Below are 21294 nucleotides of genomic sequence, written 5' to 3' on the forward strand. Positions count from 1 at the left end.
CTGTATTACTGTTTGTTTTGAGTACAAATACTTTAAACATTGGCTTTGGAATAAGTCTGTTTGTTCTTGCCAAGCTACCCAGGGGCTGAGCAGGAGTTATCGAAAGTGTGTATCCCCCTTTCTCTAACATGAGCAAGGATTCCTATTTGAACAAAGGTACCTACCTCTGCCAACTAGAGACCCCCATTTCTAATATGCATACTTAAAATAAATGATACATACACAATATAGGTAAGATTCAATTTAGTGTCTTGGGTGCTGAGGTTGGGTGGCATCTCCACCCGTGTCACCCTCTCCATTCCCCAGTCCCTACGCCTGTTATATGCGGTTCCTAGAATGACAAAGTGTTAGCGAGATGAGGATGAGGTGCAGTTGCTCCCGCTGATCGTGGAGAATCCTTTTCTTGTTGACATTGATAAACAGGCATGACTGACAACGATTTAACAACAGATTTCTCTGCAAATCTATGCTCTTCTTAAATGATCAGCTAATGTTCATTGTAGGGTTTGCTGCTAGGCTAGTTCTTCAGTATCCTGCAGGAAAGTTCACCTTGAAGTGGCTTAAGTCCCCCAAGGGTCAATGGAAAGATAAAATGCTGCATAAAGGAAACCGCAAGTGACCAAGTACATGGAAGGGGAGTGCTGTAAGGGAAGCATCTGCTCAGTTCACCCATTATATTAATCATTAATTCACTTGCTCATTCACAATACCATACAAAATCATCAATCTAAGTGACATACCAGACCAATTGGCTTTGCCAGTGCTTGTTTTACAGGGATTCTTTTATGTATGTGTTGAAGTCCATGCTAGTTTTAAAATGTTTATTCTTTAATTGTCTATTATTGTTACTTTTCACAGGTTCTCCTGTCCAACTGGCCTGCAATGCAACTTATACAACCAGCAATATCGTTGTTTTGTCGTGGGTAGTTAATGATACCTTTGCTGATTATTATTTTAACAGCAGCCAAGTGACGTTGAGAGACCCTTTGTAAGTACATCAACTAACACGTGATTGTGTTGTTCAAGAAAATCTCCCTGTTTGTTTGTGTTTTTTTGCTATTTTACATCAATTGCCACAAACATGGATTAAAATATGTGTAAATTTCTCAGTGGCAGAGTGTTGGCATAAAAATGCCATCCTGGTTTCAGTGTCGGAATAAAGTATTGTCAATATCCAGAAAGTACCTAAATGAGTTAATATTTGTTTTGTTTTTAAATATTTTATTGAAAAAATATTTGTTATAAGCTAAAACTAGGTTCAGGTGGAAGTTGAGCACTCCACACTATAGGAACACGTGTTGCTGGACATTGAATAATATTATATACTTGTGGTTACAGCTAAAATGTATGATCTTTCATATGTTGTAGAACGGAGATCCGAAGCTTGTATTAACATGATACACAGCGCACGTTTCATTTGTTACACAATCACACATTTAAAGTTGATAAGAAAAATGTATTGTTCAAGGCACAGTGAATTACACCGAGCTGCACACAAAATACACAATATTCACTGCACTGAAGATAGATCAGAACCCTAGCCGTGACGTTGAGATCGCATCTCAACCAATGTATCACATTTCCTGATTTCAGAATAGATGATTGCAGCATTTTCCTATTGACTTTTTCCTCTGAGAAAATCTTGTTTTTCATCTGTCTGCACCTTTGTGGGTTTATAAATATAGTAATAATAAACTGTTTTGTAAGAAGCATTGTTACACAGACAGAAATCTTTCTTTGAAGCAAAAATGTTATTTTCTTGGGCCTAACTGTATTGTGCTATAAACCATGCAGCCCTTTCTTATTCAAGTACAATAGCATGAAGAATTTGAATTGTAATTATGTTGTTGGATTGGTCAAGTCCGTCTTCACTTTGGGGTTTGCCCATTTATTGTACATTGCTTGAAGAAACAATTCCACAACGATAGCCATGTTCATCCAATGTCGTCCCTCATTATTTGAAGATATATATATATATTTACTGGAAAAAACTACAGGTTTCAGGGATGTGATTAGTTAAAAATTAGCATTTAAAAAACCTTAGAGATTCACTCAAAAAACCACAGGGGCGAGATATATATATATATATATATATATATATATATATATATATATATATATATATATATATATATATATATATATATATATTCACTGAAAAAAATCTACAGGTTTCAGGGACGTGATAGTTAGAAATTAGCATTTAAAAAACCTTAGATATTCACTGAAAAAAAGACAGGTTTCAGGGACGTGATATTTAGGCTGACATTTCACTCATACAAAACAAGAGCAATTCAGCCGTTTTAGTTAGCTGCGCTAACTAACTTGCGCCCCCGCAATGCACTGCTGATGACGTTGCATATTACATCACTCATGACATGGTAAGTGACATCACTGATGACATCTCAAATGACATCACTGATTACATTTTCTCTGGCAGCTCCACTATTCACCGACTGCTCAGAATGTTGGGCCTAGCCAAATATAAAACAGCAACCCTTCCCATGTCACTGTTGTTAGTCTCAACATGTTTCCGAAGACACTCCCACTCAGACAACTGTAGAATCTTTTATACACCCACTGCCGCTCCCACACAACCATTCACAAACCCATTCAGGAAGCCATATCAGTACTTGGGGAGAGGTGTGGCACCGCGGCCAGGGCGACTGACGCTGGAATTTAGGGATCACGGTTCGATCCCGGGCGCCTGCAGCAGATTAGCCCAGCACCATGTGACTCTGGGCAATAGCTTGTTTAATCTTCCTGACGGCCCCCACCGCCTGGAGACCCTTACGGGTGATTGTTTGTGCTTTACATGTGTGGATTATTATTATTATTATTATTATTATTACTTACAGACCCTCTCATTGATTCATTGACCTATACACACATCCACTCACTCATCCATACTGCCACTCATAGACCCACTCACTCACTAATATAGCCATTGACATATACACATACAGGCGCTGACACACTGAGTGAGTCACCCATAAAACTACTCACAAACCTAGACACTTCCCCCATGAGGTCACCCAAACAGTTACACACCCACCCACTTACTCATAGAAATAGGAACACATACTCACTCAGTTATACAGTCACTGACTGAAGCATGCACTCATCTGTATAGCCACTCTCACATTCACTTGCGCATATAGTCACTCGTATTTGACGTAACTCATTTATACTACCTTTCAGTTACTCACCCATACTGACACATTCACTTAATCCCCTACACAGCCAAACACACTCAATTACTCATAGAACTTTTCACACACGCAACAGTACCCCGTACAGCCACTGACTCACCCACTCACCAATCCATACAGGCAGTCACACACCACCTCACCCACACACACACAGACAACCATAGACGTAGTCAAACAACTAATCAGTCACCCATAAAACCATTCACGTACCCACTAACACACTCATACATCCACTTAGACATTAACTGACAGACCGATGCACACATTCATACAACCAGTCACTCACCCGTACATTCACTGAGACACTTAATTACTCACTTATACAGTCAGTCACGCACACACTGAGTCATCCAGTCACTCACAAACCCACTGATTCACCAATACACCTTGGTGTATATATATATATATATATATATATATATATATATATATATATATATATATATATATTTATATATATATATATTTAACACTCATAAACCTTTAAAAAACACTCAGTCAGTGGAACCATCGCTCAGGAATTCCTCTGCGTAAGACTTACAGGAGGTACCAGGAAGACATCTTGGCCCCCAAGGTCCCTCAGGAGTAAAGTGGACTTCATCCCCCCAACCAGTAGTGCACCACGAGGCGCGATTGCATAGTAGTGGAGGAAGGGCGGCGTGGCCTCCGAAAACCTATGAGCAATCCCACTGTGTGGGATTTAATGGAAGTACCATGGGGGGGGCAACTACCCCTCCTATTACCCCTAGTAAGTCCCACATAACAGGATTGCTGAGTTCTGATACGAGGCCATGCCCCCTTTGTCCACCACTCTGCAAATGCGCCTCCTGGCGCACTCTTGTTTGGGGGATTTAGTCTCCTTCGCTGCTAAGGGTCCTTAGGGGCCAACTAGCCTACCCGGTGGCTCCAGTAAGCCCCATACATTGGGATTGCTGAGAGGTGGTCGCAGGCCACACCCCCTTTCTCTACCATTCTGCAAACGTGCCTCCTGACGCGCTCGGGGTTGGGAGATCCCCATCCCCCGAGGCCTGGCCAATTTATTATTTAAAAAAATAATAATTTATATGGGAAGAGGGCTGAGCAGCCTCCTCCCCCAGGCGATTGTTGGCCCCAGGCACCCCCTCCCCCGGGCCTTGGCCATTTCTACTATTATATATTTTTAAAGGAGGGGGCTACGCGGTCCCCCTCCTCAGGCAGATTTCAGCCCCGGGGACCCCAACACCAGGAGCCTGGCCATTAAAAAAAATATATACATTTTAAAAAGGGAGTGGGGCCACTTTTGGCCCCGGGGACCCCATCCCCAAGGCATGGCCACATTCTTGTGGACCGCGGGGCAGACCCAAGGCCCCGTGGTCCCTTCTGGCTCCCTGCCTCCTGCAGTAGCCGGCATTGCTTTTAGACAAAGGGAGCTGCTAGCATGCAGCTCCCTTTGCCCAAAAAGAATTCTGCTTTGCTTCATGGAAACAAGAGCATTTTCAATGCTCTTGCTTCCATGAAGCGAAGCAGTGTTTGCTATGGTATGGCGGGAGCAGGAATATATGATGTTATTCCGCGGGATAATATCCCGCATACCATTACTCCGCATTTTTTATAATGCAAGTGCGTTCACTCCGACCTACCATGACCCCGCAAACATTTACTCCGCATATGCCTTTACCACGCATGCCATTACAACGCAAAGGCATGCTTGGTGAAGGCATATACTTTGTAAAAGTACTTTATTTAAATAGCCCTGAACCTTAAAAATAATCCTGTACCCCAAAACCCAAACCTAGCCCTGAACCCTAAAAATACCCCTGTACCCCAAAACCCAAACCTAGCCCTGAACCCTAAAAATACCCCGTACCCCAAAACCTAAACCTAGCCCTGAACCAAAACCCACCCTTTACCCTAAAATGACCCTGTGCACACCACTACCCAAACCCACCCTGAACCCTTAAAAGACCCCTGAACCCCAAAACATATACCCCTACACCCCAAAACCAAAACCATATACTTACCTTAAACTTAAATTTAAAAAACATATGATTTTACCATTCATGCATTTACAACTAATTTCGTTGTAAAAGCATGCGTGGTAAAAGCATATAAAATGTAATGCCATACGTTATAATGGCATTGCGGAGTAATGGTACTTGCGTTATCTTTGTATGCGGAGGGATTGTATGCGGATAAAAAGTTACGTCGTAAAGGTGGATTACCCAGGAGCAGTGCTCCCTCCATGCCATAGCAAACTGCAATGTCCATGGGGCGGGCACCCCAGGACATTGCTGGAACTGGCCCTGGAGAGCACCACCCTCCAGGGCCATGGAGGACTCCTGAAGGGGGTGGGGGGGCGGGCAGTGTGCAACCCTCATCATCTATGTAGCCCCGGGGAGGTGGTGGTCCCCGGGGTTCCATAACAGACCCCCCACATTTAATTATTTGGTGCCCCAGGGAGGTGGTGGTCCCCTTGGTTGTATGGGGGGGGGGGCTGAACCCGCACACCCTTTACTTTTTAAAGACACCCCGCAGAGGTAGCAGTCCCCGGGACTGTGGGGAACCGCCTGGCTCCCACGCATTTAATGCATACAACCCTGGGGAGGTGGCAGTCCCCTGGGCTGCGTGGGGATCAGGAGCCCCCCCACACATAAAAAAAAAAAGAATAAAGCTTGAAAGCAATGTGGCTTCGCTCCCCGCCATAGCGGATGAGCTGCACTGGTCGCAGTGAAGAATGCAGAAAGTGACGGATGGAATGCTTGAATTAATCTCGAACACTGGTAATTACTGAGGGCCGCATCCCATTACATCTTCCTTGATCCCTCCGATTAGACTCTGCCTCACACAAATCAACCTTGGTCCTGCTCAAATAGGAATAGTCCACCCTGAATTGCCAAACACGACCTCCCTGAACCAGAACACAAGTAGTCAAAGACTGTATTAGGCCTGTTTAGAATTATTCAGTCCAGGGTGCAACTTGCTTCCAGTGGCACATTGAGCATGGGATCCATGCCTCGGCATAGGATTCAAGGTGCAGCCTACTGACGAGGCCCAAACAGACTGAAACCAGTCTAGGGGTGGCTTGTGCTGTCTTCTGGAGGGGGGCTCTATCCATCACCTTGTTTGTTGTGGTTCGGATTTTGTGTTCACAGAGACACATACACACAATCAAGGTGAAATTAATGCAAAAATGGCATGCATATGCCCTTTTTACAAATTTCAAGACTTGTTCTCTACTTAAATCAGATTTATGTAATCAATCAAACAAATTTGAATAGCGCGCTACTCACCCGCTAGGGTCTCAAGGTGCTGGGAGGAGGGGGAGTCGCTACTGCTCGAACAGCCAGGTCTTGAGTTGTTTCCTGAAGGATAGATGGTCCTGGGGCAGCCGTTGGTGGGTGGGGAGGGAGTTCCATGTCTTGGCCGCCAGGTAGGAGAAGGATCTTCCTCCGGTGGTGGTTTTGTGAATTCGTGGGACGGTGGCGAGGGCGAGGCTGGCGGATCGGAGCTGGCGGGTGGGTGTGTAGAATGTGAGGCGGCTGTTGAGGTATTTGGGGCCCATGTCGTGGAGAGCCTTGTGTGCGTGGGTGAGGAGTCTGAACGTGATCCTCTTGCTGACGGGGAGCCAGTGCAGGTCTTTCAGATGGGCAGAGATGTGGCTGTGACAGGGGATGTCCAGGATGAGTCGTGCAGAAGTGTTCTGTATGCACTGGAGTCTTTTCTGGAGTTTGGCTGTGGTTCCAGCGTAGAGGGTGTTCCCGTAGTCCAGTCGGCTAGTGATGAGGGCCTGGGTGACCGTCTTCCTGGTTTCAGTGGGGATCCACCGGAACATCTTTCGGAGCATGCGCAGGGTGTTGATGTAAGGGCGTGGTCTTACATGTTTAGACTTTTTTTTTATCCCAAAAATGGAGAGGAACACCCACACCTAAAGTTGATGAGTCTAACAGGCTTCAGTAGGCCATAGTGGGTTCTCTAATCTAGATCTCAAAATATCATACTACCAGCTATAACTCCACCCTGATGCCTGCAACGTTAACACATTTTTTTACATCCATACTCCTCTCCAACTCCGCTTTGGCTTATGAATGCTGAAGGTGTTACAGAAGGCTCTCCATAGATATCTGGTTGAATGCCCACCATATCCTCCATGCTAATGATGTTTTTCTGATCCATGTCATGATGAAACAAGAGTATAACCGTAAAATTAGTTCAGCTATTCTGAGACTTTAGCTTCATAACCTCACCCAACCTTCTACACTCTCAGTTAACATGTCTATTCTTAAACTTCACCTTTGCCAAGTTCTTAATGGAGAGGTCGTCTGAGAATGGTGATCTATTGCATGTGTTTTATCGCAAACCTGACATCCCCGTCCCCACAGAGCCCCTGACAGAGATAATCAGAAATGGAGCTGAGTTGACAAGGGTCCTATTGCTGAAGAAGTAATTCTTTTTGAAAAAATCTAAAAGGGGGATACTTTTTTAAGAGGCGGGGTGCTTCATTGGTGGTCGTCATTCCATTTGTTAGCACTGTTCCCAGTCCATATTGAACAATATCGACTAACAACTCAGTCTTCACTTACTGAGAGTAAAAATCTGAACACTCTGATTTAAAATGAATCATTCACCTTCCACTAGAGCTGCAGTCTCTTCCATATCTGCATCTCTGGACACCCTTTTCATTTGGGGCTGACCTGAGATATTGGAGCCCTGTTTTTGAGGGCCACTGGGTAACTTGCTCTGAGAAGAGGAAACGCCAGCTTGGAGTATGGATTAGTATTACCTGTGGAGACCACCTCCACATCTTTGAATAAGCTCAAAGGGAAGTGGGTGTGTGTCCTGGAATTTATAGTGGGTGATGATGATCTAGCTGGGCGATGGGTGTGGATTATGTGTTGAGAAGGGATGGGACCCTTAACTAGAATGGGGAGCCCCACCTTCCTTGCTTTCAGTAGTGCCGAAAGAAACCTTTGTATTCCTCTGTATTTGCATCCATGTAGCATACTTTGTGCATTGTTCAGCGTTTATTGGATTCATAAGGGATGTCGCTTGTCTTAATTCTTACCATAAGGGACCATCTACCTGTGCTTTCCTGTAATGCACATTTGTTGAGCCTGCCCATGCCCAAATTTAATTTAAGTGCGCTAATTAACCTGCCCATTTGTGGCCCTCTGGTGCTAAAACTAACCAGGTGCACACTCATCAAAAACATAAATAGTAAATTAATATATATTTATATAGTAATTTACAGCAAGGTGAGGTTTTTCTATAGCATTGCATAGTTTTTCCAAAATGAAGCATTTTAAATTCATAAAATGAATTTAGACCGCAAGTTCCTAAAGGTTACTTCATTTCTTCCACAGTTCATCCGTTTTAGCCGATGGTACAACAGTGCAAACCCTGATCCTCGACATCGCATCTGTACAAAGAGAACATTATGGAATCAAGTTTTTCTGTTTTCTTCAAAGCATGACTGTTATGTCTGAGGCATACATTATGTTACAACCACCAGGTAAGTTTTGCCTTCCCTTTAAAATGTTCTCTTTGGAAGGGGCGGAGCTACCAGTGGTGCAGCTGTTACAGTGCACCTGGGACCAGTCCTGGGAGGGGGGGCCAACAACAACATCCGCTTGTGCAGCGAGGGGGCACCTAAGTAACCATAATGGAGTTCCGAAGGTGAAGAAGCATTAAAAAGGACTTTAACTTTCTTGTTTTTATGTAACATTTGCTGTGCGTTCAAAGACAGCCGTCAAATGTCAGTTTAGTCTTCTTACAAGTTGCTTCTTCTTTTGAAATGAAGAGTGGTGTTTACTTTTCTTTTGCTTACTGCAAAGTGTGAAGATTTTGTAAAGTGAACTATGTGAAAACCTTGCTGGTGTGAAAGGAGAGGCTGTAAGATGCCGTTTGCTTCTACGCTAAAAAAAAAAATGAATACCTATAAATTTCCTATACACATTTAAAAATAATCAGGAAAACACAAATTAAGAGGTTTTTTTTCTAATTCTAAAGTGTGATGAAAACAAAGACTTTAATGGCGTCAAAACAAATCAAGACACTTTACTTGGTGATGCGTGAAACACAAATATTGGCCGAAACCCAATTTCCACTCATCGTTTGTGCGCTACGTGACTTAATCAGTAAAATTGTATGTCTGTGCAAATTTATGGTAATTCCAATGGAAAAGGTGCGGTCAGTAAATGACAGTGGCTACCACACCATATTTTAGTAATATAGAATTGTGACAGTGTGTACCTAATTTCAACACCGGCTATATACTACACCCGTACCAATCTCCTGCTGAATGGGCGTGACTCATTTGCGACACTTGTTCTGAGGGTGATGCTTGGATTTTTCAGAGTCCCGGGGTACAGTGATGTAAAATTAATGGCAGCACCACCAGTCTGAAAATTGTTCCAGCACTGCTACCTAGTAGGGCCACAGGAGCTCTTGCAGCACTGGGAGCTTGCTCTTAGCGGTGTCTGATTCCCTCACCGAATGGCTGCACAGTGCGCATGCTCACCTTTGGAAATGCAGTGTGTGCCATTCGTCCCTGGCTGCCTGATTCCATCAGAGGTCATGGGGGGGGGGGGTGTGTGTGTGCGTGCGTGCGTGTGTGTGTCTGTGTGTCTGTGTGTCTGTGTGTGTGTGTGTGTGTGTGTGTGTGTGTGTGTGTCTGTCTGTCTGTCTGTCTGTCTGTCTGTCTGTCTGTCTGTCTGTCTGTCTGTTTGTTTGTTTGTTTGTTTGTTTGTTTGTTTGTTTGTTTGTTTGTTTGTTTGTTTGTTTGTTTGTTCACACGCGCTTCGACTGCTGTTGCAGATGGTGTCCATGTGAGGGAAGCTTTTATGGTTTCTGACCAGATCAGTATGTGTTCTGTGCGTGTAAAGGAAGCATGGGCTCCTGCCTGGTGCTGTACCTGAGAAGATTGTGATGCTCTTGGCCCGTGCTGTATGTCTTATGTGTGTGACACAAGGACCCCTTGTGCTTCTGCTCTCTGTGCTGTATTTCTGTGTCTTTTACGTCGGACCAAAAAACAGTTTAAGCTGTCTCACAAGCCTTAGGTTTTCTAAAATAAAAACCCAATCTTGCTTGAAGAAAATAGGATTTAGGTAACCCCACTTCATTTTTCATCAGTGTTATTCGCATATTAGTTCAGCCCTTCAGAACAGCATATATACAACTGGGCAGTGAATCAGTCCTCTTCAGCCAGTGGCTTTTCTGCCAATGTTTAGCTCTGCCTAGTAGACCACCTCTGGTCTTCAGGGTTTCAGGTAGTCTTGGTAATGGTATTTTGCCTGCTTACTCTGTGGTACGTTGCATCCAGAGAAGTCCAACCTCAGGAGTTATTTCCTTTAGTTCGACCCCCTAGCAGCTCACCTGCAATTGCTGACTGTCAATTGAGTAGTGATAGTACCAGCAGCTGTGCTGCCAGTGGTTCTGGACTGCAACTTGCTTATGCAGAGTGCCGGCATTACTGCTACAATCTGCAAAACCATGCCATCATTGTGAAATGATATTCTGCATAGTAATTTTCTTTTACTGTTCCAAGATGGCAGATGGGGGGAAACATCCTTTACAACGCAACCTTTACCACGCAGTGCTTTTACATCGCAACTTTTACAACGCAAACCATTACAACGCATTGCGCTGGGGGGCGCTCTAGGATAGGGAATAGATTTAATTTACTATCCAACACCTTCCCTACTATCCACGGGGACTGGAGTTGGAATAGTAAATTAAACTATTCACTATCCAGCACCCCAAAGCGCTATGCGTTGTAAAAACTGCGATGTAAAAGCATGCGTGGTAAAAGCATGCATTGTAATGTCATACATCCGCAGACGGGTGCTATGCTGTTTTTTGTTTTTTCTTGATTTCTTACTTTATTTATTTTAGCATATGTTTGCATACAAAGGACCACCTTGTTTTTTAGAATGCTAGTGAGTTTTCTTTTTATGCCCAGACTATTCACTGCAAAACTCCACAAAGATCAGACACACATCGGGCTCGATTGCAGATTTAGTGGTGCTGCGCCAGGTCTGCTGCGCAGCCAAAGCCATGGTCAGACCGCCCGCCAGATTAGTAGTTTCCTTCTGTCTGGCGGGCTGGTTTATGTTGTTCCCACGGCGGTGCCTCAGAAAATGGACACCGCAATTGGAGCACTAAAAACAGTTCCTGCATGGCATTGACTGAGAAGTCAATGCAGTGCAGTAACTGGGGCGCATACACACTGGGGCACATGTGCTCCCCTGCATGCACCCCCATGGTGGCCTGAGATTCTAGGTAACCGTCCCGACCCAAAAGCTGAAGTAAAAAACCTAGGAGTCTGGGTAGATTCCTCCCTTAGTTTTACTAGCCATACTAAGAAAGTCGCAGCCACTTGTTTTGGGATCCTACGGAATTTCAAACCTATCTCAAAATTTTTCGACCCTTCCACTCGTCAGCTCATGGTGCAATCGGCCATCCTCTCTTGCTTGGACTATGCAAGCGCCTTGCTGCTAGGGGTAAACCAGGCTGAGGTTGGAAGATTGCAGCGAGTGCAAAATGCGGCAGCCAGAACCTTGATAGGCCTCCCCCGCTGCCATCCGGTTGTGGATACCCTGACGAAACTCCATTGGTTGCCGGTGGCTAAACGGATTCAATTCAAAGCTCTCTGCCTTTCATTTAAAATCTTGAAGCTCGCGACTCCACCTATGCTCTGCCCTCTCCTGACTCCATATGTCCTCGAACGATCCTTGCGCTCGTAAGGCCAGCACCTGGTAGCGGTCCCTAGGATAAAACGCTCCATGATGGGTGGCCGCTCATTCCGCTATCTAGCGGCGAAACTATGGAACGCCTTACCATCTCGGCTGCGTGGCTTAAATGATCTCCTGACGTTCAGGAAAGCCATTAAGACCCATCTTTTCCTTTAGACCGGAACTTCTGTTACTGTTATGTTAGGGCTGCCGCACTGTGCTTGCGACAGCTCCCTTCCTACTGTTTGAAAAGCGCCGGGACGCCCCTTAGCTGGGGCAGCTGAGCGCTATACAAATATATGTAACATAACATAACATGTGGAGGAGCCACAGGAGGGCTTGTTGGGCCCCCTTTGTTTCGCTCTCTGCCATGGTGTTCATGGAGTAGGAACTTCCATGGCACTGCTGGTGGAGAGGAAACTCTTAATATGCTTGGTGGGTCTGTCACGGTCAGCTAAGCATATTAGGGCCTCCTGACTACTGCAACACTGGCAGGGATTTATTTATTTATTTATTTTGAAAGTTTTATATAGCGCGAACAAGATCTTTGCAGATATCAGAGCGCTTTACAAATACAGGAGGTAGGAAACAAGAAACATGGGAGAGATTAACAGACTTTTGAGCATAGAATACTTGTAGGTAAAAAATGAAAGGCAAAATAGGGTGGGTACATGGGGTAGCATAATAATTGACTAAAACCAATGATACAAATCGACAATCGAACAAACAAACAATAGTGCAGATAGGTGTATATCTTCAAATAGATCAAGAGTAAAAGTTCAGGTGAATTTAGTCATGAGGATAGCTTTTACTTTTTTAAAGAATGCAGAGGAGGAGATAAGTCTGGTTTCGTGAGGGAGTGAGTTCCAGATCCTGGGTGCCATTCCTGAGAAAGAGCGTTTATATGTTTTTTCCTTCCGTAATCTACGAGGTTTCAGGAGAAGATTCTTTGTGCTTCTAGTGGTTCTTGAGCCACCATATATTGTCAGTTTCTGAGTGAGGTAGCCGGGTGAGTTGTGGTGTACAGCTCTGTGCGTCATGCAGGCAATTTTCAGATGTATTCTGGCTTCAAAAGGCAGCCAGTTCAGGGATTTTAAGCCGGGGGAAATATGCGAGTGTTTTTTTGATCCAGTGATGAGTCTTGCTGCGTTCAAAGAGGCTCTCATGGGTGCAGTTGTAGAAAGAGGGAGTCCGCAAAGGGCGACGCTACCGTAGTCTAAGCGAGGAATTACTAGGGCTTGTACAGCAGTTTGGAAGTCTTTGGCTGGGAAGAAGGGTTTAAGTTTCCTCAGGGTATTAATTTGGAAATTACCTCCCTTAGTTGCTTTGCTGATATGCTGCTGCATGTTGAGATTGGTGTCAAGTGTAATGCCTAAGGATTTCGCTGAGTCCACGATGGTAGGTTGGACATTGAGTGCAGATAGGTGTTTAAGCCAGGTTTGGGTGGTGGAGATTTTCGCGGGAGGGGAGATCAGAAGGAACTCCGTTTTCAGAGCGGTTCAATGCGGCAGGGCAGTGACGGTTTGACTGCCCAAATGGAAATAGGGCGGTTGGGAGACCACCACTGCTGCGGCCCCCCGAGTCTGGCGGTCCGGGGAGCGCCAGACTCTTAATCAGGCCTATAGTCTACAGTGCTGATACAAGTATAGGTTGAGAGATTTGATAACCTCAGTGGGCATTCAGGCTTTAGTGTAGCCTACTTTAAGAGCATTGAATTTCACTAATGGACAACTGCACCAGATACTCAACCTGTGTATCCTATGCCACCATTTGTCAAAACTCTGCTCCTTCCTCTTGAGCAGTGTGCCTGTGCGTGAGAATTGTGCATGATCGAGTGCAGGATAGTAACTCTGTTCTATGACTGCATTGTGAGGGATGTTCCTGTGTCCCTGTACGATTAACATTGTATTTTGTGAGTGCAAGGTAATTGGTCTACAGGTTGAAAGTTGTGCCTCAGAGTGCAGAGGGAGTCCTATACCTGTTTGAGTGCTGTGTGAAGGAGTGTGCTTGTAGGAGGACAGCAGTGTGAGGTCCCCGCATGTTATGTTTAGTGTGCATGCACTTTACAAGGGCCAAACCCAATGGCTTTGGTAATGCTTTTAGGGTTATGTTTTGACTTGCAGAAATGCAGTGCAGGGAGAGAGAGGGAGAGTTTTGATACGACAGATGCAGACTCTGTCAAAGGAGGTTGAGGAGTGTTGAAAGCATCTGACAGACTGAATTGTCACCCTTGTGAGGGAGCCCAGTTACTTTGCTTGCACTAAGGCCCAATGCAACCTAGCTATGCTACTGCTTGGGCATCTGGTGTGCTAGCTGAACTTGTTTAAAAAAAAATCCAGAAGTCCATCCTCACACGGGTGGTCCCTTGTTTTCCTAATGTAGTCACATTTAAGGGCACCCATCTCTTGTGTGGAGGGTGAAAACAAAAGGTGGCACTCTGCAAACTGAGCGTTTTCCGTGTTTTTAAGTCATGCCACTGGTCCGTTTACTGTGCAATATATTTCTTACAGATGGAAAAATCCCTGTCTGTTCTTTTTTATGAATGTTGTTCCACCTTGATATACGTAGCCTGTGCGAATTTGCAAAGTTTTATTATTTGCTGCATTTGGGATAAACAACTTCAAAATGTTTTGCCCTGCAACTTCGAAGTGCAAATAGTTTTTTGCAACAATTTGTTATATCCTTAATTAACACTAACAAAATTGTTTTGCATAAGGTCAGCTTTGCAGAAAACGTTTAGTGTTCTTTTCCTCCGCAGTGACATTATGCATACAAATATTTATGGGTAGAAAAATTCTGTAAACGTTTACCTTTGTACAGATTGTGAAAGTGCTTTGCAGAAGATGCAACGTTTTACACAGAACCAAATTATATGCTAAAGGTTGCAAAAGTGTTCTTTGCATATAACGTAAGAAGTAAAAAATGAGTAACATCCCATGAATGTTTATACCTTTTAGGTTTCATGAGTAATCGCCAAATATAATGCAGGCACCTGCCGTAACAAAGGTCAAACATGCTACGCATGTGGCTTGCATGCCTGCAATCTCACCAATAGACGCATGGTGGCAGTAAAACGCCATGCATTCGATGCTGTTTAGCTAGACATTTCCAACCTCTCTTACTGCCGACATAGTGGCAACTGAATAGCAGTGTATCCGTCCACGTAATACCAGATCCTGTACTGTATGGAGCTCTTTAACAATTGAGAACAGACCGCTGCAGATATCTGTACCCAGATCCAAACAATAAGCGAACGGGTATATCATGTGTGCATACATGCATATATGTATGTATGTGTGTGTATATATCCATGTATTTTTTTTACAGTATATATGTACACAAACATATATGTACTTTTTTGAGAAAAGATCCCTTGGGGTCCCTGAGAGTACCTGGGGGGGCAGAGTATCTTTCTGGGCCGCCAAGTATCTTTCTGGCCCCCGAGTGTATGTTGGGTAGTGCATTTCAGTTTATGTATCTGTCTTGCCTTAGTGGGAGTTATTTAAATGTGATAGAATTTGGGGAAGATTAATTAAACTTTCTTTAGTGAGTGATCAGTCTAATTGCTGTGCATAGGGTTGCTTTTTGAAGGGCTAAGTGTTGTCCTAGAGGCCTATAGAAAATGTGAGAATGGTTTGGCCTTCGGAACAAGCTAATACATTTTTTAAAGAGAATTTCGGGACAGCATCACCCATAGTGGTTTGGGATACATTCAAAGCAATTACTAGGGGCTGTACACAACAATATATTTGGAAACAGAATAAAGTTCGAAAGGTGGAAATAAAAGAGAATATTGTAGCAATTTGTGTTGTAGAAGATCAACATGCGGAGTCAGTCCGGAAGGACACTGATAATACCGAGCGACTCGGGCTTACATTGATCGATTTAAGGTCTGCATTGAAGAAAACATTTAGGGAGACAATTGTGGCAAGATCTGAGAAATACCGTTTGGCCCAGTATGAATATCCATAACGTGTTTAACAATGTCTCATGCTAATAGTGAAATAATGGTGACCAGAAACTCCTTAAAAATGTATAGAGCATATATTGACTACACTATATCCGCCAAAGTAATGCAGTCACCATTGCACACAAAACCCAATACTCTAGCAAACACCATTACATGTGAAACCTAAAAACACACATTAATTCTCATTCTTTTTTTAAAATGTACCATGCATTAAATATTTCCATATAAAAGACCAAGTCGACGCCAGACCTGTTGGCTTTCCTAATGCTAGTTAAGTTTGCTGTTCTAAAGTATTTATGTGACACAGTCCTGCCAAGTGTCACATATCAGGCTTGATTCTAACGCATTTCAGTGTGGTAATCCGCATCACCACACTGAAATGCATTAGTCCCGCATTATAGCGCTGCTCAGCCGTCAATGCAGAGCGCTGCTATAATGCACTATAATGTCATAACTGTGTAAGCAACAGTAGCGCGACGCGCACTGTTCCCGGCAGGTTAAGGGTCTGGCAGGTCACAGCTCTGCGAGTTCTCTCTCACTACAACAATGTACTTTGCAGCACCGTGGTGGACGTCACATCCTGCTGGTGGAGCGGGGAGTTTTGAGGAAGGTGCCCCTCCGTGCAGGCCGTTTTGCTGGTGGCGCCGCAAATTGAATCATCAACAATATAAGTGTCTCCTCCTACGTCGGATTCCACGTGACGCTTCTGCAACACAAGTGACATGGGAGGGGAGAGTCTGGCGAGAGCTCCTGGTGTTAAAATTCAGTACCCTTCACTTGTGGGGGCGAGCGGACGGCATCGGACCGAACCAGGCAGAGCTGACGCGAGCAGGACTGGGCCCAAGGGGTTGGGCCGCTCCTGCACCTGGCTGCTTCAGGCCCTCGCACTGCTGGCCGCAAAGATTGAAATTAAATTACCCCATCTCACTACCCGGCTACTCATTCAGCATGATGGTGGCAAACTACTAGAAGGGGTGCCGCACCTGCGACCGCGTTTACCAGCCGCACTGGGTACAGAGGCCAGCCGAGAGGTGAGTGGGCACTGGGGACGGTACAGCAGAGCGAGTCAGTGACAGCCAGCGTCTCCTGACTGTTAGAGTGGTGGAGGGGAGGAGAAGGGCAAGGAGTGTTTAGGCTGTTGTGTAAGTAAGTCCTCTGAGGCCTGTGGCAAAATCGGGGCAGCAAATGGCACACCAATTACTAGACAATAACTGTCTTGCGCTGGAACCCCGGTGGCTTATTACGTCATAGCAGGGACCTAAGATATTCTATTATGAACTATCATGCAATGTTTTTCTCCACCCCATATCTACACGAGTGGATGCTGTTCGTGTAGGTCTAAATGCAGTGCTTGTGTGTGTTTTCGTCCTTATTTCTGGGTTTACTTTAGTCCACGTAGTGTCTTTATCTAGAGCTAGCACCTCAGACAGTAGAGTCCAAGCACTATGTTGTACATGGTTTCTACTTCTTGCTGGTTGCTCAAGCCAGAGTGAATGTGGAGTCTATGTGGAATGTTAGAGTGCGTGATGTCAGAGAGTTCAGAATGTGTGTGTGCCTGTGTGCCTGTGGAATGACAGTTGAGAAGAGTGGGCTGAGCATCTAACATCTAGCTCCTGGTGGGACTTTCTATGGAACTTGTATCAATCTTCTAATAAACCTACATCTTGGATAAATTACCTGGCTACCTGTACATTTTATCATTTCAATTACCCACGACATTTTGGCGACGATTGGACTCTTGAACCTACAGATTTTGAATTTTCTTCTACAAGGAACATTGAAACTGCAACTATATAATCCACTAAAGAAACTGCAACGTACGTATTACAAGCTTCAAGCATCTACATGAATATTCAAGTACGTTCTAAAGAAACTGGCAGCTCCAGCCCCACCAGTGGCCTTTTCACACCGGCCAGCCTTAAACAAGTCTGCCAGATTCTTCTTCACTCAAGCCTGAGTGTTTTTGCAGTATTTTCTCAGTTTTACAAGGTCTGAGTTTTTTACATTTTGAGCTCTGTGCTGCATCTAACAAGTTTTGGGAATTGACAACAGCGAGTTGCGTGCTAAAGATAACCGACACCCATGGTGAGCATTTAAGTTGATTTACGGGCTGATTATGCCCCTTAACCTGCTGTCTGTGGAGGCCTATCATGATCGACATGTGCTGTATCTTTTGAGTGCCAGCCACACTGTGAACGTCGAGGAGACGACCCGCTGTACAGTTTTGTTACCCTGGTGAGCTAGTGCATCTATTGATCATTTTCTAATGACAAGCACTCTTACACCTACATGGAGGTCTTGTACACAATGACTGGAATGTTGTGGAAAGGTTTACTATTTTCATTTGTTAGGTTAAGTACATCGTTTAACCTGCTGTATTTCAACCGTCCTTCGATATTTAAAAAGTTAAGGTTTGCATTATTCAGCAGTGTGAGCATCGAGTGCCACCTAGTGGGCTTGCCAGTGTACTCCATTTTCCGCCGTCAAGCTAATGGAAATATTGTTATCTACGGTCTTAAAAATGATTTATGGTGTCTGACAGCGTAATTGCGACATCTAGATAACGATTTGGACAGCATTCCAGTCCTGAGTGGAAGTCGCAGAACTCAAGTATTTGAAAAGTAAAAAAAAAAAATGAACAAATACTTTTTCTTGCCGGTAAATCAGAATTCATTGAAGCAAGCTGAAATTGGTTTATCAGTGGACTCTGGGAATGTGTCGTGAGTGTTTCTTTTATTAACTATTATTTCTATCGTTAAACCAACTTGAAGTCGTTACCTTCAATGTGGGCTCGAGCGAGCTGTCCAACTGTTTCTCCACTGTCCTCGAGCTGGTAGTGTGCTACGTCACTGACAGTTTGTGCTCGTTCGCCTAATGAAAACAACACTTGCATCACGTTGTTCACGTCGCTCCTATAAGCTCAACTTTCCGTGGAAAGGACGCAAATACGACGTTGGAGGCCATCATAGGCAACATCACCATGACAACACCACGGCAAGTCATTTATCGACATGTCGGATCGGAGCTGTTTCTGCTATATGGTATTTGTGAAAACTTTGTTTTTAAGGTATTTTGAGACAAAGAAAGGTATATTCTGCGCTACTCTAAAGACAGACTGCCACTCCAGTAAATCTCGAGTTCTCTTCACATTACACTTTGCGGGAGCTACTTGAAGTATTTGTGGAGAAGCCTATATTTTGCTTTAAGAACTCGGGTGAGAGAGTTCGCTCACCGGTGTTGTAAATTACATTATTTAAACTGTATTAATTATTTTACATTAATTTTGAGCATGAATAATCTAATCTCATCAAAAACTTTTTAGCAAATAGCATGGTTTCATATAATATAACACAATTTTCCTTCTAGCTGAATGTTATATTATTCACTGCTTCTTTTAGCCTTCTCATAAAGTTGTCAGGTACTGTATTTAATATTCTTAAGCACAAATACCATCTTTATTCGTAGGATAGTGTGAGAAAGAAGCTGGTCTTCTTGCTCTCATTAATTTATTCAGTGAGAGTGGTGCGCACACTCTTTAACTGTTACTTACCTACATATTTGTGTGATAACTGGCTTACTTTCACCATACATCCTGCAGTGTAAGTTTTATTCTTTTAGCCATGTTTTTAAATTAATTTATTAATAGTGCACTCTAGTTTATATAACTTTAAGTGTGTACTATTTAACTTTAAAGCGCAAGTAGTAAGACTCAATGCAATTCTCTAAATATTATATGACTCAAGAATATAGTGCAAGTATTTTAGCACAAACTTTAATTTTTTAGTAAATACAGGTATCAAAACACGTATAGATATCAAAACACGTTAGCTTCAATGTTTAGGAATTACAGGTATTAAGACGTGTTAGCTTCATATACTAAAGTTCAGGTATTAAGACGTGTTAGCTTCATAAATTAAAGTACAAGTTTTAAAACGTGTTAGCTTCTTAGATGAAAGCACAGGTATTAAGACGCATTTGCGTTATTATTAAGGAAGCACTGGTTTCAAAACGCATCAGCGTTATTATTAAGAAAGGGCAGGTATGAATACACCTTGACGTTATTATTGATAAGTTTAAGTATTGAGGTTACTTAATTATAAGTTGTGCATTCCCATTATATGTATACTGCAGTGAGATTTATACTATATGTTATTGCACTTTACAATTTTTTCAAATTCACATTGTTTGATTCCTCCAAAAGAAAGGGATATGTGCCATGTTTTATGGTTTATCCTTTTACTTTGCTTCTTTCTTTTCTTTATTCTTTTCACCTATTTCTTTCTCTCTTTCCTGTTGATCTGTCAACTTCTTTGCAAGTTTATATTTCATGTTATACTTGCTTAGTTGTAAATCATTATGTTTATTTCCTGTTTATTCCCTGTGAAGAAAAGGGGATATGTTGTACATAGTTTCTACTTCTTGCTGGTTGCTCAAGCCAGAGTGAATGTGGAGTCTATGTGGAATGTTAGAGTGCGTGATGTCAGAGAGTTCAGAATGTGTGTGTGCCTGTGGAATGACAGTTGAGAAGAGTGGGCTGAGCATCTAACATCTAGCTCCTGGTGGGACTTTCTATGGAACTTGTATCAATCTTCTAATAAACCTACATCTTGAAAAAATTACCTGGCTACCTGTACATTTTATCATTTCAATTACCCACGACACACTCCAAATGGAAAGTTAAGTGCGGAGGAAAAACATGTGGTAGGTGGCATTTTCAGCCGTGTGTCTTCTGATGAAGCAGCACTGTGCAAGGGATCCTTGTCATTCCAGAAGACCGTTACTCAAAAGGCAATTTTCTGAGAATCCGTCACAATGAGGCTCCAAACAGATGTTTTAATTATCACTACTTTACCCACTGCGGTGGACCAGCTACAACTGTACAACTGACTCTTCTGTAGCAAATATTTTTAATCATCCTCACTGAAAACCCATCCATATTCAAACCTTAACCACACGTGAACTATAAATCTTTACACTAAGCCTTGACCAGACTGTAATATGTACAGTATCACTAACCCTATGTTTGTTTTAACCCTAGACATAGTCCTTATAGTACTACTCTATACACCTTGTACCTCTGTTTCTAGTTGCTTAGTGCTCTGCATGTGTTGCTGAGGTTCTTTCTAGATGCCTGCCCCCTATCGAACCAGGCAGGGTGCAGGATCCTGAATGATTTTGATTTTGTTGTGGTGGGCACCACAGGAAAGTCAATCAAGAGCATATCTTTAACATGGTTCTCAAGCTCCTGGCCCCCACCCCCCAGACAACATGACTGTCTTTCACTGACGCTGATGTCCGCCCTTATATTATGTTGTTCACACCCAAATAGCTGAGAGGTCCCATGTACATACCGCTTACAGGCTACCAGATTTCCTATATGGATAAAAGTTACACTTAGTCCAGA

The 21294-nt window shown here is 43.4% G+C and overlaps 1 protein-coding gene across 2 annotated transcripts in view; it reads left to right on the top strand.

Moving 5' to 3' along the window:
• Positions 1-21294, top strand: part of LOC144773177 (interleukin-1 receptor type 1-like) — a 134666-nt gene that overhangs the window by 105474 nt on the left and 7898 nt on the right. For both annotated transcript variants that reach the window (XM_078658049.1, XM_078658050.1), the window contains exons 8-9: positions 859-988; positions 8552-8700. In XM_078658049.1, the coding sequence (XP_078514175.1) occupies positions 859-988; positions 8552-8700 (279 nt within the window). The remainder of the gene's footprint in view (positions 1-858; positions 989-8551; positions 8701-21294) is intronic.

This window comes from Lissotriton helveticus, chromosome 8 (genome assembly GCF_964261635.1).
Source record: "Lissotriton helveticus chromosome 8, aLisHel1.1, whole genome shotgun sequence".
Taxonomy (NCBI): Eukaryota; Metazoa; Chordata; class Amphibia; order Caudata; family Salamandridae; genus Lissotriton; species Lissotriton helveticus.